The 27,591-nt window shown below is 42.7% G+C and overlaps 1 protein-coding gene across 1 annotated transcript in view; it reads right to left on the bottom strand.

The window, feature by feature from the left end:
• LOC122549951 (dynein axonemal heavy chain 5) overlaps positions 1 to 27,591 on the bottom strand; it is a 366,961-nt gene that overhangs the window by 165,644 nt on the left and 173,726 nt on the right. The window contains exons 39-49 of the mRNA XM_043690232.2: positions 25,810 to 25,956; positions 25,548 to 25,720; positions 15,120 to 15,298; positions 14,636 to 14,823; positions 14,233 to 14,427; positions 13,166 to 13,300; positions 10,338 to 10,527; positions 9,692 to 9,909; positions 8,005 to 8,316; positions 3,741 to 3,830; positions 3,364 to 3,600 (exon numbers count right to left, since the gene is read on the bottom strand). Of these exons, the coding sequence (XP_043546167.2) occupies positions 3,364 to 3,600; positions 3,741 to 3,830; positions 8,005 to 8,316; positions 9,692 to 9,909; positions 10,338 to 10,527; positions 13,166 to 13,300; positions 14,233 to 14,427; positions 14,636 to 14,823; positions 15,120 to 15,298; positions 25,548 to 25,720; positions 25,810 to 25,956 (2,064 nt within the window). The remainder of the gene's footprint in view (positions 1 to 3,363; positions 3,601 to 3,740; positions 3,831 to 8,004; positions 8,317 to 9,691; positions 9,910 to 10,337; positions 10,528 to 13,165; positions 13,301 to 14,232; positions 14,428 to 14,635; positions 14,824 to 15,119; positions 15,299 to 25,547; positions 25,721 to 25,809; positions 25,957 to 27,591) is intronic.

Below are 27,591 nucleotides of genomic sequence, written 5' to 3'. Positions count from 1 at the left end.
ACAGAGTTGACAAGACCGGGTTACTCCCATTGGAAGATAAAGTGACGGTAACCAAAGGTGCCACAGTTCCCATATATGTTCCACAGCTTAAGTCTTTCCTTGAATTATTACAGAAAGTTCATACATAACCTGGCATCCATTCTGGCACCTTTGTATCAACTGCTAAAAAAGGATCAGCACTGGAAATAATCACCTAGCCAAGCCATAGCTTTCATTGAAGTGAAGAAACAACTATCATCCTCTAAGGTGTAGACACACTGTAATCTCAAACAAGATTATGTCATCTAGTGCTGACAAGCGATGCTCCCCATTACAGCATCAGGTAATATTAGCTGGTAGGTGGCCCAATGGAGAGGAATGCCTAATTGCATATGCATCCTGTACTTTGGTGAACGCACATTATAAATACACTGAGAAAAAAAAGGAATATTTAGTGGTCATATTTGGAGTTAGGAAGTTCCACTAATACCTTTATGGGCCGTAAATCTGTAATAATAGCAGACCACCAACCCCTGATAGGTCCACTTATAGAGGACAAAGCAGTGCCACCCATAGCTTAAGGCCAAATTCAGCGGTAGTCTCGAATACTGCACATCTTATATGTTGGAACACTGTCTAGGAGGCTCAGTAGCAACTGTGGATGCATTGAACCATCTCCTGCTGCCAGATGCACCACTGATGGTACTGCCTTTGGAAGAGTCAATAACAGTTTTAAATTTTCTGGATACATTTCCAGCCACAACTGACAATATTAGACTTTGGACACAGAAAAATCCGGTCTTGGCAAAACTGAAACATTTGGTGGTAATGGTGAAAACCAAAAGACTGTCACAATCAGAACTGAAATCTTCTTGAACCCGGAAAGGCCAGATCACTGCAGAGGATGCCATTTTATTATGGGGAGTAAGAATGATTGTCCTGAGCAAAGTTTGCCACCAGATACTGGCTGAACTCCACCAGGGTCATCCAGGGTTTCCAAGATGAAAATGTTGGCGAGAAGTTATGTCTGATGGACAGGATTGGATGCAGACTTAGCTGCGTTGTTTGGGCAATGTTCAGAATGCTAACAAGGGTAAAGCCTATTGGCAGCAGCTCTCCCATATTCATGGGAATGGCCAGGTAAATCCTGGCACCAGTTACCAGTTGACTATGCAGGCCGATTCATGGCTCAACGTCCTTAGGTATTGTGGACACCCACTCAAAGTGGCCAGATGTGCACAGTGTTCCTTTGTCAAACACGGGAACGATGATAGCAAAACTGCACGCATCTTTTGCAGTACACAGATTCCCAGAAGTATTTATCACAGATAATGGGCAATCGTTTACCAGCAGCGAATTTCAGTATTTACTAAAGTCAAATGGTGTTCAACATACCAGGACAGCTCCACAGCATCCACCACCCAATGGCCAAGCAGAAAGAGTAGTCCAAACTTTGAAGGCAGGCTTAAAGAAACAGCCTACTGCTTCATTAGATACCAAACCATCCTGGTTCATATTTGATGATAGGACCACCCATTATGCAACTACAGGGATAGCTCCAGCAGAGGTATTAATGGGGAGAAGACTGCACCAGGTTAATTTTGATCTTACCAGATCAGAGTTGGGGGTGGGAAGGGTGAAATGGCATCAGGAATGCCAATACTAGACACAACACTCCGCTAAATGAGAGGGACAGTTTACTTCAGGGGACAAAGTTTGGAGTAGGAACCATGGGAATGGCCCTCATGGGTAAGAGGCATGGTCAATGTGAGATCAGGTCCAGTGATGTATAAAGTTCAGGTAGGTGCAACGGTCCTGAACAAGTACATGAAAGCTGCAAACTCGCAAACAGTTCAGGAACTAAACATGCCCTGCTCCTCAACAGCCTTCCCAACTGTTCTGGACCCTCTCTGTCAAGCGTTGAAGGTACCTCAGAATCTGAGATGGACACGGCAGACGTCGCTACCTCAATAGCTTTGCTACCTGAAGTGGCGAATGAACTTCTTCCGAGATGCTCCGGGTGCAAAAGCTGAGCTAATGTGTGTTACATGTTGCCTGTCTCAGAGCCAGAGATGGAGGAACCTGAGCCATGCTAAAACATCCCAGGAAGAGTAACAAGAAAAAAAACCGTCTATGTCTTTAGATTCAGAGATGGAGGAATGTAGTGACTGAAATGAGGTCAGTCAGGTGGACCTTATAGGATATGAGTTCTCTTATTGGAGCTGTTAATGGCCAGATCATTTGGGGCAGCGCAGTGGCTCAGTGGTTAGCACTGCTTCCTCACAGTGCTTGGGACACAGGTTCAATTCCATCCTCGGATAACTATCTGTGTGGAGTTTGCATGTTTTCCCTGTGTCTGCATTGGTTTCCAATGCTAAATTGACCATGGTGCCCAGGGATGTGCAGGCGAGGTGGATTAGCCATGGGAAGTGCAGGGTTACAGGGATGGAGTTGGTCTGGGTGGGACGCTTGACAGAGGGTTGGTGTGAACTTGATGGACCAAATGGACTGCTTCCATACTGTAGGGATTCTGCTTCTGAATCTGGTCCAATCAGGGAGCTCTGGATGTCAGACATCCTGTTCACTTTAAGAGCTGGCACTGAGGAACCTGGATCAGTGTCAAGGGCTCTCCACGTGTAAATAAAGTGAACCTTGGTGACGGGATACTGGCTTCTGTAGAGTTATTTCAAACAGTATACTACTGTCGTGAATTACATTTAAGCAATGACACATTTTATTCTGTGGATATATAGTTGTCATATATATACAGCAAAGATTCACAAAGGGGATGAGAGGAAATGCCAGTTATTCTGTTTTGATCGTGTTGAGGCATCAATATTGATCAGGGCACATGGTGAGCTTCTTTAGCCTTTTTCAAACAGTGTTTTGACTTCTTATACACTCTGTAAATGTCAGATGGGCCTCAGTTTATTAGGTCGCTCAACAGTCTGTACCTCTGACAATAAACTATACGCTCAAGTCTGCACTGAAAGGTCAATTTAGATTAAGTGATCCCTTCATGAACTGGAGTTGAACACAATTCTCAGACTCAGAAGCAAGATTGTGAACACTGAGCAAAAGCTAGAATGACAATTATAATAAGAAAGTAGCATAGCACTCGTCAAAAACACATTTTTCCAAGTAATGACTGCTTTTATGAGACTATAACTTTTTTCTTGTTTTACACTGTACCATTCTCTTCCTGCTACACTTTGATGTTTCTGCAGACCTGAGGAGACGATTAATGCAAAATATGCACTTTGGGTGCAAAGTTTCTTCAATGTAATATTGAGTGGAAAGGTACTTGGTTTTCTGTCTATGTATCAATCATTCAGTTAACCACAATTAGATGAGATGCCTTAATTAAAATTATTAAATACTAACTCTCTTTGACCAGTGCTCCCAGTGACCATCAGCACGGACAACAAATTCAAAGATTGTTTCATCTCCTTCGGTCACGGGAAGCTCTAGTGGTGCAGAATGATTCTGCAGAAAGCTTTCCATTTTTGCTCTGTCATCCAGTTCGAGAAGAGCTCCAATTGACCACATTACAGCAAAAATAAATAAACGGGCAACTTCCTCTGAGCTCGGCTGCTTGTCTTCAATTCCTGGTAGTAGGCCCTAAAAAAAATTACATTATTTCACTATGTACCGATCTTGAAATATTTGGGATTTTTTATATTTGGTTATTTATATATATATTTTTTTTAAATACTTGGTTATAATGAAACATTTTTTTCCTAACCAGACAATTCACTTACCTGCAGAAGGTCAATGGCTTGTTTAATGTACATGCATTCCAGAATTTGCATTTTTGGTGTGACAGCAGTAAAGACAAAACTGACCAAGTCCTTCAAAAGAGCAAATGAAATATAAATAATATTTAGAAAAGTACCAAGTGAACCAAGAATGTTATCTTCAGAAATTTGTGATATAGCTTTGTCTCAACAAAGAGAACCAGACCGTACGAAATATTTCCTATGGAATTCACATAATGGATCAAATATTCTCCATTAATACTGTGAAATTCTATGAATCTCTGATTCTAAATAAAGGTAAAGTTCAGATGATTACAAATACTACAGAATTCTACCCCAGCTATATAGAGTATGCAATCTAAATGTAATCAAATCTTTTACATGGAATATGGCATATTCGTGGATACATTTTTGAAGCAAATTGCAGAAATTTTAATAAATACTTATATTTATACATTTCTGAGTTTGTACAACATAGAGTCATAGTGATGTACAGCATGGAAACAGACCCTTTAGTCCAACCCGTCCATGCCGACCAGATATCCCAACCCAATCTAGTCCCACCTACCAGCACCCGGCCCATATCCCTCCAAACCCTTCCTATTCATATACCCATCCAAATGCCTCTTAAATGTTACATTTGTATCAGCCTCCACCACTTCCTCTGACAGCTCATTCCATACACGTACCACCCTCTGCGTGAAAAGTTGCTCCTTAGGTCTCTTTTATATCTTTCCCCTCTGACCTTAAACCTATGCCCTCTAGTTCTGGACTCCCCCACCCCAGGGAAAAGATATTGCCTATTTACCCTATCATACCCTTCATAATTTTGTAAACCTCTATAAGGTCACCCCTCAGCCTCCGACGCTCCAGGGAAAACAGTCCCAGTCTGTTCAGCCTCTCCCTATAGCTCAAATCCTCCAACCCTGGCAATATCCTTGTAAATCTTTTCTGAACCCTTTCAAGTTTCACAACATCTTTCCGATAGGAAGGAGACCAGAATTGCAATGATATAAAACCAGATAAGGACCTACAAAGCCACATTATCAAAAGCTTAGTAAAAAGTCAAGTTTTAAAGACCACAAAGAAACGTGCAGAAGAAAGATGGAGCAGTTTAGGGAGAGAATTGAAGAGCTTAGGCCCTTGTTTGTTGGAGACAATGATTAACACTGGGAATGCTCAAGGCAGTGTAATTAGAGGAATGCAGTGGGGGAGGAGGAGTTTATACTTTATGTTAAACTGTCTAGAATTATCAGACAGTAGAAGAACTAGTAGTAGTGGTCATGGTAGTAGTGGATGACTCAACAGTTTGAGGGATAGAAAAATCTAGTTTGAGCTGAGATCCCGAATGGTCTGTTCCCTCCCGGGTGCAAGAGTTCAGGACATAATGGAATGACTGAATAAACTTCTGGAAAGGGAGGATGAACAACCATGGATTGTGGTTCATGTGAGAACCAACAACATAGGAAGGGACAGCTTGAAGGTCTTACAGGATCAGTTTCAGGACTGGAGGGTTACAAATGTGATGGCATTATTTAAGAAAGGGGTGAAGGATAACTCAGGAAACTACAGACATATTAGATTATATTAGATTACCTACAGTACGGAAACAGGCTCTTCGGCCTAACAAGTCCACAACGACTCTCTGAAGAGTAACCCAGCCAGACCCATTCCCCTACCCTATAATCACCCCTGATTAATGCACCTAACAGTATGGGCAATTTAGCATGGTCAATTCACCTGACCTACAAATCTTCGGATTGTGGGAGGAAACCAGAGCACCCAGAGGAAGTCCACACAGACACGGGGAGAATGTGCAAACTCCATACAGACAGTTGCCCGAGGCTGGAATCGAACCCAGATCCCTGGTGCTGAGGCAGCAGTGTTAACCACTAAGCCACCGTGCCACCCCTGAGCAAGCGCACCATCCCACATCAGTATAAGCTCAACAGTGGGAAATCTGATGGAGGCCATAATATGGGATAAGATAACTATACACCGATAAAAATAAGTTAATACTAGACAGTCAACAATGGCTTTGTCAAAGGCTGGTTATGTCGGTAAAAACTAATTGAATTCTTTGACAATGTGACATAAGCAGTGAATGAGGATGCTGTGGATGTTGTAAATTTGGACTTTCAGAAAGAATTTGAGACAATACCACATGTCAGGTTGGTTAGCAAATTAGAAATACTTGGGATTGATGGGTCCTTGGCATTTTTCAGACTGGAGATGAGTTGAAAGTGGTGGTCCCCAGGGATATATGGTGCGATCCTTCCTTATTCTAATTTATATAAATCATTGGAGATAAGTGTTGAGGGCAAAATCTCAAAATTTGCAAATGATGCAAATGAGGATCAGTGAATTGTGAGGGTGATGCTAAGTAACTTCAGAGGGACATTGACAAGTTAGCCAAGAGGGCAGACACCCTGGCGAATGAATTTTAATGCAGAGAAATATGAGCGAATGCATTTTGTTAGAAGAAACACAGAGGACATTACAGGCTCAATGGTACAACTTTGAGGGGATTACAGGAGCAGAGGGACTTCAGAATTCAAATGTATAATTCCCTGAAGGTGGCCAGTCAAGTTGTTAAAAAGGATTATAGAATCCTTGGGTTTATAAATAAAGGCATACAGTGTAAAAGCAAGGAAGTGGTGCTGCACTTCTACAAATCATTGGTCAGACCATATTTGTTCCGTTCTGGGCAGCTTATTTAAGGAAGGATGTTAAAACCCTGAAAAGAGTGCAAAGGAGATTTACTAGAATGATTTCAGGAATGAAGGATTTTAGGTATTAGAATTATTAGAGAGATTAGGCTTATTCTTCTTGAAGCACAGAAAATTAAGAGGCAATCTTATTGAGCTGCTCGAAGTTAAGAAGAATTTTGACAGGTAAAGAAGAATATTCTGTTTCCACAAACTGGAATGTCGATAATTAGACATCACAAATTCAAGATTGTCAGCAAGAGAGCAAGGAATGAAATGAGGAGAAATGTCTTTACTCAGAGAGCTGTTAGGATTTGGAATGAACTGCCTAGGAGCGTGGTGAAGACAGAGTCCATAGGAGGTTTCAAAGGAGAGCTGGATATATAAGTGAAGAATTTAGAGAGGAACAGAGATAAGGCTGGAGAATTGGATGAACTGGATAGCTCTTTTGGGAGCTGGTACCAGGAAATGATGGAAAAAAAACAAGAAGTGCTGGAAAATTTCAGCAGGTCTGGCAATATCTGTAGAGAGAAAAACAGAATTAACCTTTTGAGTCCGCTGACTCTTCATCAAGGTTCTGACCATGAGTTACTGGACTCGAAACGTGACACTATCTTTCCCTCTACTCTGGCACTTTCTACTTTTGTTTCAGATTCCCACCATCTGTGGTTCTTCAAGTTTATTTCAGACATCATGATGGAGCACATAAGACTTTGGTAGGGCCATAACTGGGGTACTATGTGTAGCTCTGGTTACCATACTAAAGGGTGGATATGATTGTATTAGAGGAGTTGCAGAGGAAATCCATCAGGGTGTTGCCCTGGCTAGAGTATTTTATGAATGAAGAAAGATGACAACAGGCTGGGATTGTTTTCCAAAGAGCACTTCAGAAGGCTGATGGTTTACCTGATAGACTTTTACAAAATTATAAGGGGCATAGATAAAAGAGATAGGAAAAAAAACCCTTTCCCTTCAGTACAGGGGTCAATAACTAGGGTGCTTGGAGTTAATGTAAAAGCAGGATGTTTTGAGGGGATTTAATGAATAATTTTTCACCCAGAGAATGGTGGTTATCTGCAAATCACTGCCCGAAATAATGGTAGAAGTGGAAACCATCACAACATTTACAAAGTACTTAGATGAACACTTGGAACACCATAACAAACAAGCCAACGGGCCATTTGCTGGAAACTAGAACTGGAGTATATAGATATTTGATGACCAGTACAGACATGGTGGGCCAAAAATCCTTTTTTCCTGCCGTATGATTCTATGACATCCAACTGCATAGCAATGGAGAAGCATTGGACAGTGAGGTAAATCATGTCAAGGTTTCAGATGGGTCAAGACAGAAGAGAAAGGTTAGGGTTTATCTTTGTCCCAGTCACATTGGATGTAATTTCTGAATTTAAAAACGTATTGAAACTAACAACTTAATTGATAACTTATGAAGAATAAATTGGGGACAACTCAGATTATCTCTTGTGAAATGTTAGTTTATTTTAACTGAGGTGGAACATATTTAATACAAACATTAATAAAACTTAAACAATAAATACCTGGAAAACACTATCAAAGCAGTTCCAAAGAAGCTCTGACTGTGCAGTGGGTAATTTCTGAAGCCATGCTTTGAGTATAGGTCTCCAGTCTAGTACTGATGAACTCATAAACACCATGCCATTTCTTGATACAGTAGCTGGAGAAGCATTGTCAATGTTATGAGGCTCAAAAACAATTTTGCAGTTTGGTGCCATTGGGATGCGATCACCATTAGCTAATGTAAGTGTTTTGTTGTCATCTAAAACAGAGTTAAGATTCTCAATCCAAATGGCATCCACAGGTCCATCCAGTACAATCCATATGTGTTCTCCCTGCAAGTCAAATATTTGGCAAAAATTTCCCTGTCAATAACTTTCCCCAATAGATAGAAATCTTCACAATTACATTACCCAAGTATGCACTATGTATATCTATATAAGTATTATTTAAAATGTTACATTTACATGTCCTTCATTTTCACAAACCTACCTTGCTGTTGTTATTACTTTTAGTCACAGGTTTAAATTTCTAAATTGACCATTATCTGACTAAGTCAGACACGGATCAAATTTAAAATATATAAGTTGGTATAGATATGTTAAAAGGATTTGTACAAAAAAAACTAAATCCAGATGACCTGAATAAATCCAGGTAGATGCTATTGCTAGCAGATGAACTAACATTCGATCACTTCACCATCCATTCAATATCAAAAGCTTTTAGTGTAATAAAAGGTCCCAAGACAATACACTCTTCATTGTCCAGAAGCTTGGACAAAATGGTAGGTTTTAAAAGTTGTCTTAAAGGAGGAAAGAAGGCAAAATAGAGATTTGAACAAAAGTACATGCAGGGAATTCCAGAGCTTGTATCTGGATGACAGAAGGTCACCAATGACAGAGCAATAAAAATTGAGAGTACACAAGAAAGCCAGAATTAGAGGAGCACAAACATTTCAAAGAATTATTGGGCTGGGAGGGGAAAGATCATGAAGGGATTTGAAAAGAAGGAGCAGAATTTTAAAACTAAGCTGTTGCTTGTTCAGGAATTTAATGTCAGGAAGCAAGCACAGGCAATGGTACTCCCAGCTACAAAATCAGTCTGGATGTGTACAAAATCTGCACAGGTTAGAAACATGTTCATGAACAATTATTCTCCTAACATTTTCTCCTCTATTTCTATACACAGTGCCATTTTGGTACATGGGGCAGCTAAAATGCTAACTAAGCATTCATTCAGCTAACCCTAACCTAGAGGAAAACAAAACATCTGTGGTAGCTCATCTTTCCAATTTACACTGAGAGATAATAGTGTACTTGTAATCATGGCTTATACTCATTGGTTTCTGTTTCTATACAGATATATTGCCTTGATGCCATCAAGACAAAAAGAAAATTAATTTTATAAATCACTCCTGAACAACTTTGTTTTGTTTAGTTTTATCATGTTGATCATCAAATTTGTTTTACTAATAGATAACCAATTTACCTTTTACTTTGTTCCTATAAAAATATTTTAGCCACACAGTATAGGCATGACTATCACCCAAAATCATTGAAGAGTTTAGAGATCATATGACCCTTCTAACATTTAACATAAAATTCTTCTTCTTTTGACACAATATGTGTCAAAATGGGCTCCCAAAAAACATTTCTTATCCACTCTCATAAGCACGAAACTTATGAGCAGCATATGAAAGCATTAGTTTACCTTTTTTGCTTTCAACGTTTTTCTCCATAGTGTAGAGAAAACACCATCTGTCCAGTCATTTGTTGCAACATCCAAAGTTCCAAACATCTGGGAGGCTGTGATTGCCTTTGGATTCATTCTCATCTCCTTGTGAGGATCGCCACAATCTGTCATTGCTTTCATTAAGGTATTAATACACTTTGTTTTCCCAGCTCCACTAGGGCCAAGAGTCATCATACCTAACACAGATGCAACAACATGTTTTACACAAAAAGATTGCCATAGAAACAACAATACGTAACCTGATTTATTTGATTTGATTTATTGTCACATGTACTTAAGTACAGTGAAAAGCTTTGTTTGTGAGCAGATTATAGTAAGCAAGGACATGCAGATCATAGGGTGAAAAAAACTTGGACAGAGTAAGGTATACAGGTTACACCACATAGGACGTGCGCTAGGCAAGATCATCATTAACAAGCTCAGTATTATTTGCATGAAGCATCCTTTGCAAAATTAATTTTTAGAACTTTAAGTGGTTATTTACAAAAATAGCAGATGGAAAGCCAATTCAATCATAAATGTGTGGATTAGTCTTTTTCTAACTTGCACATTCATCATGTCTGTAGCATATTTTGTTCTACTCTTCAATAAAGTGCACTCTAACCATGTCGGACTCTTTGAGTTTCATAGAGTTGAATGAGCTTCAGGATCCATGGAGGATGGTAAATAATCCCAGCATCCATTGTTTGTTTCTCAATAGCAGCTTCTAGTTCAGGGTAACCTGCTTTATCCAATGTAATTCCAGGAAATAAGTCATTGATCAAACTCATGAATAAAGGTTCATCTTCATCCACCTAAACAGAATAAATAATTTTTCATTGTGAAATACTTTCTCCTGTTATTCTATTATTTCTGAGTTGGGTCACATACAAAAATATACATGGATAAATTTGGCGAGGAAGCACCCAAAAGTCTGCTATCTATTTCCTATCTATGTAGAGAAGCATAGTACAACTGTAAAAGCAATACAAACTGAGAAGGAGAATTTTCATGTTACTGTTGTCCTGTTTAAACTTAAAGTTGGCATGATGTAAGTGCAAATTAAGTGCTGGTATCTGTGCTGACTTACTACTGTGTTGACATCCACCCTAACCTTCCTAATGGACCTGCATCCTAGTGATCACGGCTTCCAGTAGTCCTCAGAAAGAATACCTAACACATAAATGTAAATTGAGGTCCAATAATGCAATTAGCACCCTATCCTAGTTATATCTTGCTACATCTTGCTCTCGCCAACCAGGTCAGATACAAAGATACAAGTCAGGAGGCATCATTTCCCCCAAAACTTAAAGGGATCTTAATGTTCGCAAGTATTCTGAGATTTATTTTTCACACTGAAGTCATAGTCATAGAGATGTACAGCACAGAAACAGAACCTTCGGTCCAACTCGTCCATGCCAACAAGATATCTTAAATTAATCTAGTCCCATTTGCCAACATTTGGCCCATATCCCTCTAAACCCTTCCTATTTGTACACCCATCCAGATGCCTTTTTAAATGTTGTAATTGTGCCAGCCTCCACCATACATGCACCATCCTCTGCATGAAAAAGCTGCGTCTTAGGTCCTTTTTATATCTAATCGCTGAAAGCTTTATAAGCCGAGCGCAAAAAATCTAATGTGATTAGTAAAAGAAACAGAGATTACACAAGCAAAATCTACTTCAAGCATTAAGTGTTTAGGATTTGCAATGTATGTCTGACAGCATGGTGGAAACAGATTTTAAAGTGATATTTGTAAGGGAATTAGATAAATGCTTGAAGGAGAAAGAACTGTAATAATATGGCAAAGATGTGGATAAGTACAAAACACTGGATTCTTCTTCAAAATATCCAACACAGCTTCAAGGGGATGAATGGATTATTTCTATGCTGTCATGCTCTATGGCTGAGATTTAATCCTGTAGCTCCTAAGTACAGGTACAAATGTGTTCAGTGGTGGTTTACTCTCCACATTCCCCTCCCCTCCCCGCAACCAATGAGAAATCTCTCCAGATCAGAGAGTTAAGAGCTGAAGGAGCAAGCTTCTCTGCAAATCACAGGCCTCCATGTTAAAGTCCTGCCAGCCAATCCAAACAAAATAAACTGCAAGCGCTAGAATCCAAAGTAGTCAAGTGGGAGGCCGAAAGAACACAACAAGCCAGACAGCATCAGGAGGCGGAGAAGTCAATGTTTCGGATGTAACCCTTCATCAGGACTCAGGGTGGGGTATGCGGAGCTGCAGATAAAGCGAAAGTGGGGGAAGGGTTTTGGGTGGGGAGAGGGGCGGAGTGGTGAGGTAGGGATAGGTGAACACAGGTGGTGGGTACGACCCGGTTGGTCAATGGGAGAAAAGAATCCAGCTGGTAGCTAGAAGGAAGGATTAGTCAGAGGAATGGAAGGGAGGAAGGGGGCTGGAAAGGGAGTTGGGGGATGGGTGGAAAAGTTATTTGGAATTGGAGAACTCAAAGAAGCACCTTTTCCTCTGCTTGTTGCAGCCCTCCTCAGTATTGATTCTCAGCATAGATCTTTTGGAACACCACTACCTTCTGCCAGTCTGAATGACCAGACCCATCTCTGCTTTCTATTTTGAGGCCAGAGTGTATTCCATTCTGTCACTTGTCCCTGACACCACATTCTCTGACCTTATTCAATAGCTTAACATCAGGCATTTTATCAAAGTCTTTTGAATATACAGATAAATTCCATTTACTGCATTACCTTTGTCTACTCTCTCTGTTACCTCTTAAAAAACTTTACGTCTGGTCAAGTAATACTTTCCCTTTTGAAACTGATGCTAACTATTCATTAATTATGTTTCTCATTTAAGAAAAAAAAAGCTGCAAATGCTGGAAATCAGAAACAAAATCTGAAACTGCTGGAAAAAATCCACAGCTCTGGCAGCATCCGCAGAGAGAAAGCAGAGTTAGTGTTTCAGGTCCATTGAGTGTCCTGAAGAAGGATCACTGGAGTGAAGCATTAACTCTGATTCCTCTCCACAGATGCCATCCGACCTGCTGAGTTTTCCCAGCAATTTCTACTTTTGTTTCTGATTTTAGATGTTGTTCCATTCTCTCCACTTGTACAGGTTGCATTAGTTTTCCTCCGACTAATGTTTGCCAACTGTCTATAATTCCCTGGGTATGTTCTGTCCCTCTTCATAAATACAATGATCACGCTATCCATCTTCCAGTCCTCCAGCACTAGAGAATTTTCTAATAAGCTATTAAATATAAGTAAAAATGCTATGCCACCCATCGTATAATTTCTTTAAAAATATGTGGATATAATTCATCAATCAAATCAAACAAAATTAGTCTTTTTTTAATTTAAATGTATAATAAATAGTACCCATGCATTGAAGAGGTCCAAATATTGCAACAGTTCATTTAAAAGCAATGAATAGGAACAAAAGACCCTCCTTCAAAATGCGAATCTGTTTCTGCACACATACCAGCTTAGAAAGATTCATGTCACGCAGAACTCTCATCACCACTGTTTTCTCCGGTTCATTTGGGTTTGATCTTTTGACAGCACCCAGAGTTCTCAGCACAGACAGAATGTTTCGCAAACCAAAGTCATAGTGCACCTGTCGATGTAGAATAATAAGCAATACCATTCAAACAACATTGTGAGCAACAATGAATATTAATAAGGTATTGTAAAAGTTAGACAGAGCCTAGAATACAAGTAAGCCTTGTATTTGAGTGCAGTCCTGGATTCCTGGTGAAAAAACTTACTCAAACACATGGACAAATAATCTCCATGAAATTTCTCAAAATTGACACTTAGCCAAATTCTGGTAAAATATATCTCATTTTCAATTCCGTCTAACTAAACAAAAATATGCTTTTATAAGTCAAGACATCTGCCTATTTTGCAATTTTGTTACTTGTCTAAGAAACTTGTAAAAAACTTTCAATGGCAGTGAGTTTTATATCATTTGAAAATTCTATGCATTATGAAGGAGCCTCAATTTAGTTTCTTCCCAAAAATTGCTAAAATGCATTGTATACTCACTGTACAAGTTTTATTTTGTTCACAGAATGAACTTATTGAATGATTTGTAAACATTCAAGCCCTAGTTACACCTCATTGTTCCTAATTTTGAAATAATATTTGAAATGGCGTTTTGTTCAAAGAAGATTTGTTCTCAATATTTCAGTTTCCATCCAAATCCTACATGCTTATCTGAATAATTTATTTCATCCCCTGTAAAACTACATTTTCAAAAATTGAAAACATAATTACGGCATTTTATTTCCTGGTTTGCCAACTATGTAAATATATCAATGCAATAGGCTTCTTGCCTTGGTTACTGGCAATACCATCGCTGGACACATGATGATCTCTTGTCTGAGCACCAGATTCAAATTAGCTTTAAAGAAAGGGAATCCAGGCTACAAAGCTCCACAGATCTTCGCAGCAGGCCCTGTTTGATATCAGCCAGACATCCCATTACATTTCCACTGACAACAAAAACCAGCCTTACATGCTACCATAAACAGTAGTTAAGTGTACCTGTTTTGATAATTGCTCCTCACAGAGTTTGTAGAGTGTATAAAACTTGCGACTAAGAATTTGGTTATCACGGAAACCAGCACTAGCCAACTTGACACGCATTATAATGGCACGATCAGGCACCATCATGGCTACTGTACGGAACTGAATCTTTAGATTTTCAGGAAGCTCCTGACGTCCTGCATAACCTGGGTTCTAAAATTAACATTGATTAAAAGCGATTACTGGCAAAATTGACTTATTTAGATGTGAAATATATCATGGAATCATAGACTCCCTACAGTATGACAAACATTCTCCTGCAAAATATAATTTCTTTCAGCTAGATTAATATTTAGAAGAAAACTGCAAATTTACTTCAGCAAATATTAATTTTGATCTTTAATATTGAAGGGTCCCTTACCATTGTTAGGAAGATACCAAACTCTCTGTCCATTTCTACGACATCACCATCAGTGAAATAAAACTGGGGCTTTTTGTTCTTCTTACATTGCAATACAATGTAGATTTGTTGAGCAGCTACTGACAGCACAGGCAATTCAATACGGTTGAATTCATCAAAGCAACCCCATGCACCAGACTGAGCAAGACCTAAAGGGAAAGATCAATAATTCAGAGGCCTGAAACCTAAAATTGTCTGACCAATCATTTCCCAAAAAAACTGAACACTGTATTTTACTCCTGGTGTTACATTGCAACAGTGACTACACCTCAAAATTATTGAATTAGCTGAAAGATGCTTTGGGATATGTTGAAGTCTTGATACAAATGCAAACTCTTCTTTACTTCATCTCTCAAAACAACAAGGTAATGTGGAAATCTTTGGATGTTTATTCACTATACTACATCTCAGAGATGCTCAAAGAAAATAAAAAGATCACTTTTACCTTTGTAGATGCGACCAAGGCCTCTATAATCCATCTGATCTGAGCAATTAAACACAACAACATACTTTCCAAGACATTTGCCCATGTCCTTGGTGGTCTCTGTTTTTCCTGTACCTGCAGGTCCTGCTGGTGCACCACCCATACTCATCCCTAAGGCCTGAGACAGTGTAATGTAACATCTGAAATGGGTATACAAAGACAGGTATTTAATAATTTATAATTAAAATGTAATGTCCCAGTGATATAAAAGATAATGCTATCCCTGCTAAACAAGCAAATTATCAAGAAATCAAAGCATAATAATGAGTAGTCAGCATGGATTTCAAAAGTGAAGGTACATTTGCCAAAACTAACTGAATTCGTTAAAGGGGGAGCAGAGCAGACTATAATAAGGTAGTAGGTATAATATATCTAAATCTTCCAACAGGATTCTGGTAAGGTACTGTGTTATAGATTAGTCAGGTCAGAGCTTGCAGGGTCTCAGGACTTGTTACAGCATGGTCACCTAGCTGGCTACATAAAGCAGAGAGTTGAATTGAATTGAATTTGCTTTATAGTCATATGTACCATTGGAGTACAGCGAAAACTTTACAAGTCACCACTTATGGCACCATAGTTCAAACAAATGTTCAGACTGTCAAAAAGTAGAAGTGGAAACCTACAATGATCAGCATTGGAGTACTGTTGTTCACAACTTATATTCAAATATAAACTTTGGAATTAAACACAGGATGGAATATTCTCACTTAAAATTCAATTAAAGAGATTCATAATGCTCAGTCTGTCATGGCCCGGGATAACTTTATTATAACAATCCTCTGCTCTTCACCATGTTAATTATGGATCAGGGCTCTTTGGGACCCTTCATATGGAATCAGAGGCCGCTGACGGGTATATGCTGATCTGCTGGGTCCTCCTGCTATTTGCATTGTAGGTGCCATATTTAAAGCCAGCTGCATATCACTTTAGGTGCTGTAGGCCCAGAATTGCTACTTTGCAGCATTGCACCATTATGGCACAGAAAGAAAAGCTCACATCCTGCTTCACAGCCAGGAAACTGGAGGTGCTGATGGACAGGCTAGTGGAGAGGATGACATTGTTCTCCAGCTGACCACCATGGGAGACCACCTACCAGCCCAATGCATCCTGGACTGGATTGCAGACAGATTATATATGTGCTAGATGAAGCCAAACAGTGCAGGAAAAAAGTCAATGGTCTTCTGTGCTCCACTAGGATAAGTGTCATCCTCTCTCTGCTGCACCACAAAGGACCATCACTCACTCTAACTCTGCTTCCGCACACGTATCTCACCTAGACTACACCTCTTACTATTGCATGCATCAGCACCACACCATGGCTCTCACACCCCAACCTTCTAAACAACTAACCCTCGCTGCTCTAAGTGCTTTGGAGTGAATCACCGGGGACGCTCCCTCACCTCTCCCACTTAAACATCATCACCAACTACTTTTCCATTATACTCAATCCCTCCCAGTGTCTCACTACAAGGAATATAAGCCCTTGACAACTGGGCTAAGAGGTCCAGGATGGGTTGCAATTGGAAGACATCAGGCCCCATGAGGAGAACATTCTTGAATGAACCAGAGAAGAACATGATCATTCATGTGAGGGACAAGGACAGCTCAATGCTTAATCAACTCAGTAAGCTTGACTGTGTTGTTCTCCTATCACCACAAGAGCTAATTTATTCTTAATCTGCACAAGGTTTTATCCCTCTTAGACAACTAATTCCCTTTTTTCTCTTCTGCGAGCACCAACATGATACAAAGGAAGAACAGGCCAGCTCTGAGATCCTCAGCTCCACCTTCTACTCTGAGGAGGAAACACTGAACACACCGAGGATTCCCGAACAAGGTCTTCACTGAGCAGCCTCCACCAGCTCAGAGACTTTCACCCCGGATAGGTTCTCCATCTAGATTAGACTCAGGGGCACATTCTGGTGAGCATATCACTGCCACATCTCCACAGTTGGTGAGAAGGAAATGCCCCAGGTCTCTGGAACTCAGGGAACGACTGGAATCTGGCACCTGCTAAGTTCCAGGCAGAAGATGATCCTTTGGTCTCAGCCAAATGCACAGACAGGAACAGCAGAAAGGCTTGTCAGAGGCAGTCAGTGAGCTGGATTGAATAATGGAGGAGTCCACTAATGTTATCAACACAGTGCTGCCTTTGGCATGCATTTGCCTGGTAGCCTCTGCCGACAGGTTGGTAACCACTATACAGAGCCAAGGGCAGTACACTCAGTAACTGCTGGCTTTCACTTGGACCTCCACCCCATTACTCTGGCCACATGTGCTCAGCATATGTGGCAAGTTGAGAGGGAACAAGGGACCTCTACATCACTCCAAATGCCCCTTTCTCTCAGGAAATGAGGGTGATGCCAGCAGGCATTGTGGGAAGATGAAGCCTCAGGCAGGATTCCGAGAAGGTCCTCCTCAGGATACTCCAAAGGTGCCCGGCCTCCCTATTTTGCCTCTGCCTGTGATCTCAAAGCTTGCAGTAGTTCAACTTGAGGAGAGTGAGCCTGAATCAGGGCAGGACAATCTCAATCAGAGAACTCTCTAGGCCCAAGGGAGTCCAGGATTGACTGCCTGACTCTTTCAAGCGGAGTCACTTTCAGCGCAGGCTCTATCCTGCTGAGATTGGCACTATACTTAGATGAGGAAATAAACTTACTCAGAGTACATTAATGGCAAGGGAAACACATCACCAAAGGTAACCTTTCAATTGTGTAAATATATGCTCACCTGCACTACAGAAATATGTGCAATTATATTTTCACTCTCAGACCTGGTTAAGCTGCACGCATATGAAAGATGAGCAGCCCATGCATGTAAGAAATTGCAACCAACAAGCATTGGTCATGACTCACAAGCAACTCAGATTCCGGGGATCTTTGAACCATGACATTCAGGACTGCAGCCATGGTAATCTCCATGTAAGATCCGTGAACAGGTATTGGAGAGGGATGTCAGAAAGATAACACAGGTTTATTAAAAATGTTCTCAGCCCTGTCATCCATAGTATTGAAGCCTCATGAAACACCCTCACACAGTGTGCTATTGAGGTTTCCCAAGGAGCTCTGAAGTATGTGACATTCTCCAATTGTACTTTGTAAAACCAAAATTTTTAGCAATGATAGTAGAATTCTGCCAGCAAGCCATCATTAAACTACCACCATGAGCTCCACAAAAAAAGTCTTTGTTCCACATCAAAGGCCATGTCATTATATACTTACATTTCAATGTGAAGACCTGACAGCTGTGAAACATTGTCTCTCAGTGCCAGCTTGTGCTTGTGAAATGGAAAGTTCAAGTTCTGATTTTAAATGCCTTGTTCTCGTGATAGTTGCATTGCTGACACAACAAAGAGGGCATTAGTACTCAAAATGTGGTGCTCCTGACTGTTTGAGGCCAAGATTTCAATATGCATTCTTTGATAATGAAGCCAGGGGGCAGGGGTGATGTTACTGAATGAGTGGAGGTAAGGTTACTGTAACTGTCTGAATACAGTCTCCAATTCCAAGGACTTTACTCTAGACTGAAGGATGAAGCAGCAATTTACTTTGCCCGCTTTGCATGTGGTGTCAGCCATTTTGTGCAGTTATTGAGCAGTTGGTTTTAATTCCTAGATGGCAAGGATCCAATTTCATGTTCTTTGAATGAGTTGTGCCTGTTACACAAAATTTTGCCCATATTTCATGTTCCCTTTGTTGCTGTCCCTTTGGCTCCAATGCTCTTTTGAGCTTTCCAAGTTTCCATTGAGGCTCTTACAGATTACGGATTACATTACAGTGTGGAATCAGGCCCTTCGGCCCAACAAGCCCATACCGACCCGCCGAAGCGCAACCCACCCATACCTCTTCATTTTATAATTTATATGCATACTTTACCCCCAGAGCCCTTAACTTTGAAATTTCCCATGTTCTTGTCTACCCAACACCCTCTCCATATGGAACCAGATCAATCCTCTTATTCTAAAAGCTTCTGGCTCCCTCCTATTGTCTACAAGGTACAACCCTACTAACTACAATTTTCACCTATCAATGTCATCATTTGCTCATGGCAATAAAACCTATCCCAAGGCCTGAGTTGCCCACTTTCCCAGGACTTTATGGACAGCCCATAATAAGACAATGACCATTACTGAGCAAACCCGTGAAGGACAAACTGGCTTGAAGGACAATCCTGACTCATTCTAGACTGATGTCTATATTGCATCTGAGCTTTCCTACCTGTGATTCCCAGAGTGGTTGCACTTGAACTGTACGATTAACCATCTCAGATTGAAGGACACAGATCCCTGAAAGAGCAAACAACTCACTGATGGTGACCAACTCCCTGGACTAGAATCGGATGAGCCTTTGACTGACTGTGATCGTATTTTGATTTGATTTGATTTGATTTATTATTGTCACGTGTACAGTGAAAAGTATTGTATTGCATGCTAACCAGACAAATCATATCTTACATGAGTACATCAGGGTAATAGAACACAATAGGAGAAAGTGAGGACTGCAGATGCTGGAGATCAGAGCTGAAAATATGTTGCCGGAAAAGCACAGCAGGTCAGGCAGCATCCAGGGAACAGGAGAATCGACGTTTCGGGCATGAGCCCTTCTTCAGGAATGAGGAAAGTGTGCCAAACAGGCTAAGATAAAAGGTAGGGAGGAGGGACTTGGGGGAGGGGTGTTGGAAATGCGATAGTTGGAAGGAGGTTAAGGTGAGGGTGATAAGGTGAAGGTGATAGGCCGGAGTGGGGGTGGGGGTGGAGAGGTCAGGAAGAAGATTGCAGGTTAGGAAGGTGGTGCTGAGTTCGAGGGTTGGGACTGAGACAAGGTGGGGGGGGGGGGAAATGAGGAAACTGGAGAAGTCTGAGTTCATCCCGTGGTTGGAGGGTTTCTAGGCGGAAGATGAGGCGCTTTTCCTCCAGCCGTCATGTTACTATGGTCTGGCGATGGAGGAGTCCAAGGACCTGCATGTCCTTGGTGGAGTGGGAGGGGAGTTGAAGTGTTGAGCCACGGGGTGGTTGAGTTGGTTGGTCCGGGTGTCCCAGAGGTGTTCTCTGAATTGTTCCGCAAGGAGGCGGCCTGTCTCCCCAATATAGAGGAGGCCACATCGGGTGCAGCGGATGCAGTAAATGATCTGTGTGGAGGTGCAGGTGAATTTGTGGTGGATATGGAAGGATCCCTTGGGGCCTTGGAGGGAAGTAAGGGGGGAGGTGTGGGCACAAGTTTTGCATTTCTTATGGTTGCAGGGGAAGATGCCGGGAGTGGAGGTTGGGTTGGTGCGGGGTGTGGACCTGACGAGGGACTCACAGAGGAAGTGGTCTTTTCGGAACGCTGATAGGGGAGGGGAGGGAAATATATCCCTGGTGGTGTGGTCCGTTTGGAGGTGGCGGAAATGGCGACGGGGATGATACGCTGTATATGGAGGTTGGTGGGGTGGTAGGTGAGGACCAGTGGGGTTCTGTCCTGGTGGCGATTGGAGGGGCGGGGCTCAAGGGTGGAGGAGCGGGAAGTGGAGGAGATGCGGTGGAGAGCATCGTCGACCACGTCTCGGGGGGGAAATTGTATTCTTTGAAGAAGGAGGCCATCTGGGTTGTTCGGTATTGGAACTGGTCCTCCTGGCAGCAGATGCGGCGGAGACGAAGGAATTGGGAATATGGGATGGTGTTTTTACAGGGGGGCAGGGTGGGGGGAGGTATAGTCCAGGTAGCTGTGGGAGTCGGTCGGTTTATAGTAAATGTACGTGTTGATTCGGTCGCCCGAGATAGAAATGGAAAGGTCTAGGAAGGGGAGGGAGGAGTCTGAGATGGTCCAGGTAAATTTGAGATCGGGGTGGAAGGTGTTAGTAAAGTGGATGAACTGTTCAACGTCCTCGTGGGAGCATGAGGCAGCGCCGATACAGTCATCGATGTAGTGGAGGAAAAGGTGGGGGGGTGGTGCCAGTGTAGCTGCGGAGGATGGACTGTTCCACATATCCTACGAAGAGGCAGGCATAGCTGGGGCCCATGCGGGTGCCCATGGCTACTCCTTTGGTTTGGAGGAAGTGGGAGGATTGGCAAGAGAAGTTGTTCAGAGTGAGGACCAGTTCAGTCAGTCGAAGGAGGGTGTCAGTGGAAGGGTACTGGTTGGTACGGCGGGAAAGGAAGAAGTGAAGGGCTTTCAGGCCTTCGTGATGGGGAATGGAGGTGTACAGGGACTGGATGTCCATGGTGAAGATAAGGCGTTGGGGACCGGGGAAGAGAAAATCATGGAGGAGGTGGAGGGCATGGGTAGTGTCCCGAACGTAGGTGGGGAGTTCTTGGACTAAGGGGGACAGGACCGTGTCGATGTATGCAGAGCTGAGTTCGGTGGGGCAGGAGCAAGCTGAGACAATGGGTCGGCCGGTGTAGTCAGGTTTGTGGATTTTGGGCAGGAGGTAGAAACGGGCGGTGCGGGGTTGTGGGACTATGAGGTTGGAGGTGGTGGATGGGAGATCCCCCGAGATGATAAGGTTATGGATGGTCTGGGAGGCGATGGTTTGGTGGTGGGAGGTGGGGTACACCTCCTCCTACTGCCCCCTTGACCATGGCCCCACCTCCCACCACCAAACCATCATCTCCCAGACCATCCATAACCTCATCACCTCAGGGGATCTCCCATCCACCACCTCCAACCTCATAGTCCCACAACCCCGCACCACCCGTTTCTACCTCCTGCCCAAAATCCACAAACCTGACTGCCCCGGCCGACCCATTGTCTCAGCCTGCTCCTGCTCCACCGAACTCAGCTCTGCATACATCGACACGGTCCTGTCCCCTTTAGTCCAAGAACTCCCCACCTACATTCTGGACACCACCCACACCCTCCACCTCCTCCATGATTTTCGCTTCCCCGGTCCCCAACGCCTTATCTTCACCATGGACATCCAGTCCCTGTACACCTCCATTCCCCATCACGAAGGCCTGAAAGCCCTTCACTTCTTCCTTTCCCGCCGTACCAACCAGTACCCTTCCACTGACACCCTCCTTCGACTGACTGAACTGGTCCTCACTCTGAACAACTTCTCTTGCCAATCCTCCCACTTCCTCCAAACCAAAGGAGTAGCCATGGGCACCCGCATGGGCCCCAGCTATGCCTGCCTCTTCGTAGGATATGTGGAACAGCCCACCTTCCGCAGCTACACTGGCACCACCCCCCACCTTTTCCTTCACTACATCGGTGACTGTATCGGCGCTGCCTCGTGCTCCCACGAGGACGTTGAACAGTTCATCCACTTTACCAACACCTTCCACCCCGACCTCAAATTTACCTGGACCGTCTCAGACTCCTCCCTCCCCTTCCTAGACCTTTCCATTTCTATCTCGGGCGACCGAATCAACACGTACATTTACTATAAACCGACCGACTCCCATAGCTACCTAGACTACACCTCCTCCCACCCTGCCCCCTGTAAAAACACCATCCCATATTCCCAATTCCTTCGTCTCCGCCGCATCTGCTGCCAGGAGGACCAGTTCCAATACCGAACAACCCAGATGGCCTCCTTCTTCAAAGACCGCAATTTCCCCCCAGACGTGGTCGACGATGCTCTCCACCGCATCTCCTCCACTTCCCGCTCTTCTGCCCTTGAGCCCCGCCCCTCCAATCGCCACCAGGACAGAACCCCACTGGTCCTCACCTACCACCCCACCAACCTCCATATACATCGTATCATCCGTCGCCATTTCCGCCACCTCCAAACAGACCCCACCACCAGGGATATATTTCCCTCCCCTCCCCTATCAGTGTTCTGAAAAGACCATTTCCTCTGTGACTCCCTCGTCAGGGCCACACCCCCCACCAACCCAACCTCCACTCCCGGCACCTTCCCCTGCATCCGCAAGAAATGCAAAACTTGCGCCCACACCTCCCCCCCTTACTTCCCTCCAACGCCCCAAGGGATCCTTCCATATCCACCACAAATTCACCTGCACCTCCACACACATCATTTACTGCATCCGCTGCACCCGATGTGGCCTCCTCTATATTGGGGAGACAGGCCACCTACTTGCGGAACGTTTCAGAGAACACCTCTGGGACACCCAGGCCAACCAACCCAACCACCTTGTGGCTCAACACTTTTTCAACTCCCCCTCCCACTCCACCAAGAACATGCAGGTCCTTGGACTCCTCCATCGCCAGACCATAGCAACATGACGGTTGAAGGAAGAGCGCCTCATCTTCTGCCTAGGAACCCTCCAACCACAAGGGATGAACTCAGACTTCTCCAGTTTCCTCATTTCCCCTTCCCCTACCTTGTCTCAGTCCCAACCCTCGAACTCAGAACCACCTTCCTAACCTGCAATCTTCTTCCTGACCTCTCCACCCCCACCCCCACTCCGGCCTATCACCCTCACCTTATCACCCTCACCTTAACCTCCTTCCACCTATCGCATTTCCAACACCCCTCCCCCAAATCCCTCCTCCCTACCTTTTATCTTAGCCTGTTTGGCACACTTTCCTCATTCTTGAAGAAGGGCTCATGCCCGAAACGTCAATTCTCCTGCTCCTTGGATGCTTCCTGACCTGCTGCGCTTTTCCAGCAAGACATTTTCAGCTCTAATAGAACAGAATGCAGAGTATAGTGTTACAGCTGCAGAGAAGATACAGAGAAGGATCAACTCAAAATTTGAGCTATTTGTCCATAAGTCTGATAACAATAGGGAAGACACTGTTCTGAAATCTGTTCATATGTGTTTTCAAACATTTATATTTTCTGCCCAATGGATGAGGGTGGAAGATAGTATAACTAGGGTGAGACGGGTCTTTGATTATGTTGTCCGTTTTCCCAAGGCAGCGGGAAATGTAGACGGAGTCAATGGATGGAAGGCTGGTTTTAGTGATCATCTGGGCTATATTCACAACTCTCTGTAATTTTCTTTTGTCTTGGGCACAGCAGTTGCATAACAAATTGTGATACATCTTGATAGGTTGCTTTCTATGGTGCATCTATTAAAAATAGTTAAAAATAAAATTGGTATCCCCTGACTGACCATATTCTCCCTTCATTCTACAAATGACTGCTCCATTTTGCCTTCCACATAAGGCCATTTCTTTTCACATATGCAATGTATTTGCCATGTAAGTTGCTGGCATATGCTCCAAGTGTGACATTGACACAGCATGATGCCACACATCGACACATCCACCCCTTGACTGTTCAGCTCTCCCCACTGTGACCTGCTGTTTGCTTCTTCCTCTGCACTAAAAATGTTAGTCACAAAGTCCAGCAGCCTGAAACCAAGATCCTGTGCGCTGAAAAACAAGGTCAGCCACATAGAGGCTGGCAGTCTTCAAGTAAGCGCAAAGCCAGTGAGCATTAAGAAAGCAGGCAAAGATCCTGTAGGGATGAATGAGTTACATGTGTGCCCTGCGTGTAAGACACGCTGCAGCAGGACATAAATCCTGAGCTCCAAAGTAAAGTATTGAGGGATAAAGTGCTGTGTGATCTGGTCTGAAAGCAGGTATCATAATGTGGTCAGGCTGGTGATTTGCCTATGCTGGCTTGTGTGGATGAAAGATGATGGCCATTGAACATATTGGGATTGTGTGAAGAAACAGTCTGACCAGGACAGACAATCAGCGACCTGCAGATAGCAGGTACTTACTGATCAGGAATTTGTGCTGGCTACTATCTCAGGGACAAGAAGATTAGAAGTGGCATAAAATGAGACAAATTGATGTATTAACAACAAATACATTCTCAAACCATGTCAGTAAACAGGAATGAGCCTCATTCCGGATGAAGGGCTTATGTCTGAAACGTCGACTCTCCTGCTCCTCGGATGCTGCCTGACCAGCTGTGCTTTTCCAGCACCATACTCTTCGACTCTGATCTCCAGCATCTGTAGTCCTCACCTGCTCCATGTCAGTAAACTGCCCCACTCCCATGCACTTTAACTTTACATGCTAAACTCCTATGTAAGACCCTGTTGAAAGTAAAAGTAAAACACATCCACTGGTCCCACCTTATTAACTTTACATCCTCAAGAAATTTGAGTGGATTTGTCAAGCATTATTTCCCTTTCCTCAATCCATGCTGACACTACACAAACCTGTCACTGTCTTCTAAATGCTCTGCCATTAAATCTTTTATAATGGGCTCTATAATAGACGACCAATGTCAGGCTCACTCACCTAATTCCCAGTTTTCTCTCTACATTGTTTTTTTAAAATACTGAGATTACATTAGCTACCCTACAATTCATAAGAACTGCTCCAGACTGGATAGAATGTTGAAAGATGAACACAAACGCATCCACTATTTCTAGGGCCACTTCCTTAAAGGGTGTGGATTATCAGGCCTGGGGATTAATTGGCCTTTAATCCAAACAATTTCTCCAAAAGCAAAAATAATACATATTTCCTTCATATTTCTTACCTGTCAGTTAATGGTGTGATCACAAGTCGATCTGTGCAGCCTAGGTACTCATTACAATAGCTGAACTCAACATCTGTGATCTGAATAATACATTTGTCTGTGTCCTCTATAAAGTAAAACCGAGACTGTTTTTGCCATTCAAAATCCAATGGGGATTTAATGTTCATACGAACCTAATACAAAATTAGAAGTAAATATTAGAATCATGCACATCTTCCAACAAGTTTTAGTGAACACTTGTTTTGAAGATGGTATTACATACCAAATCATCAAAAATGTCTTTCTGGTGGACATGAATGGTGATAAGTGTTTCATATTTTGTTCGTTCCATTTTTGTCAGTTCACGGGTTGTCATGTCAATCAAGTCATTAAGCATATCCAGAAATGCCTGATTAGTTGTTTGCATAATCTGCATCAAACAAACACTACATGTTACATGGTTTCTAGCTGCACACTTAGCACACTCTTTGTTGGTTCAATTTTACATATTAGTAGAAAATCAAATCATATAATTGTACCCCTCTGTGAAACAATCTAAACCTTTCGACTAATGAACATTTGAGTGCAACAAAACATACAAAGATTATGAAAGGGCAAAATTTACAGAATCCCTACATTGTGGAAGCAGGCTATTTGGCCCATTGAGTCCATACCAGCCCTCTGAAGAGCATCCTACCCAGACCCACTGGGCAATTCAGCATGGCCAACCCACCTAACCTTCACATTTTTGGACTGTGGGAGGAAACTAGAATAAGCCCACACAGACATGGGGAGAACCTGCAAACTCCACACAGACAGTCACCCAAAGCTGGAATTGAACCCAGGTCCCTAGCACTGTGAGGCAGCCGTGACAGCCACTGTGCCACACATCAGCATGGTATATCTCTGATTCACTTACAGGATTGTTCAATACTTCAATGCTGCACATTAGAGTAATCAGCATCTATCTTTGCTGCTGCAATGACACAGTGCACACAGGATGCGCACCAAGGGTGTGAATTCTACCAGGATGGATCTCAAAACCGCTCTCTCACTTACTTAGTGTTCACTCACTTTGTGACTACTTCAATGCTCACAACATCTCTGCCTTGCCTATTCTTAAAAAAAGACATAGGTGGCAATATTTTTATATAGAGAGTGATTCGCATGTGGAATGAACTTATTGAGAAAATGGTGAATGCAGGTACATTTACAATGTTTATAAGACATTTGGGTAGTTGTGCTAAAAGGAAAGGTTTGAAGGGATACAGGCCAGGAGCAGGCAGGTGGGACTAGTTTAGTTTGGGATTATGTTCAGCTTGGACTAGCTGGACTGAAGGGTCTGTTTTCATGCTGTATGACTCTATAATCATGCACTTGCAGAATACAGACTGAAGTCATTTGCAATCATTGCATTGTGTTAACTTTTAACTGATAAGTCAGAGATCTTTTATAAACTAACCAGTCACTTTGTAGCTCTTGCAGACCATCTGAAGAAAGATGATTGAAGAGGAATGTTCTGAATGTTCTAAGAACCAAAAGGATGATCTCAGCAACCCATGAACAGGAATTGCCTCCCAGTGTTCTGCTGCTCTTAACCCATTTTTCTCTGTCTGCTTGTTTGTCTGTGCATATGCCAAGGAGGACTTTATATGGGGATTAGAGTTTTAATTAGTAGTGCTGTATGCCAACAGTTTATTACTGTTCACATACCTACTTGTAATAAGTAGTAATTCTTGTTAAGTACAGAAACCTAGTTGCTACAGTGTAGAGGCTTCCCACTCCTTGTCAGAGTGATCCATGTACCACTGTTTAGGGAATTATGTTAAGCCATCATTTGCAAGTGATGCGAATGCTGACTGCTCCTTTAACTAAAGACCTGATCTGTTTATTATGGTCCTCACAAATGTTCATTGTATACATGACTGAGGGATCCAGCCATAACCAAGGTAGTTGTGACAATGCAAAGGTCAGAGAAATGGAACAGAAATAAATGCTACAGCAGACCAAGGGCCAGTAGGAACCCTGGATGCTGAGCTGCCCACATGAGAAGAGGTTACAACTG

This window comes from Chiloscyllium plagiosum, unplaced genomic scaffold (assembly GCF_037043375.1).
Source record: "Chiloscyllium plagiosum isolate Xiang-an unplaced genomic scaffold, Cpla_swu_hap1 HiC_scaffold_5, whole genome shotgun sequence".
In the NCBI taxonomy this organism is placed as follows: Eukaryota; Metazoa; Chordata; class Chondrichthyes; order Orectolobiformes; family Hemiscylliidae; genus Chiloscyllium; species Chiloscyllium plagiosum.
The sequence above is the reverse complement of the archived record's forward strand: the minus strand, read 5'-3'. Positions and strand labels throughout refer to the sequence as shown.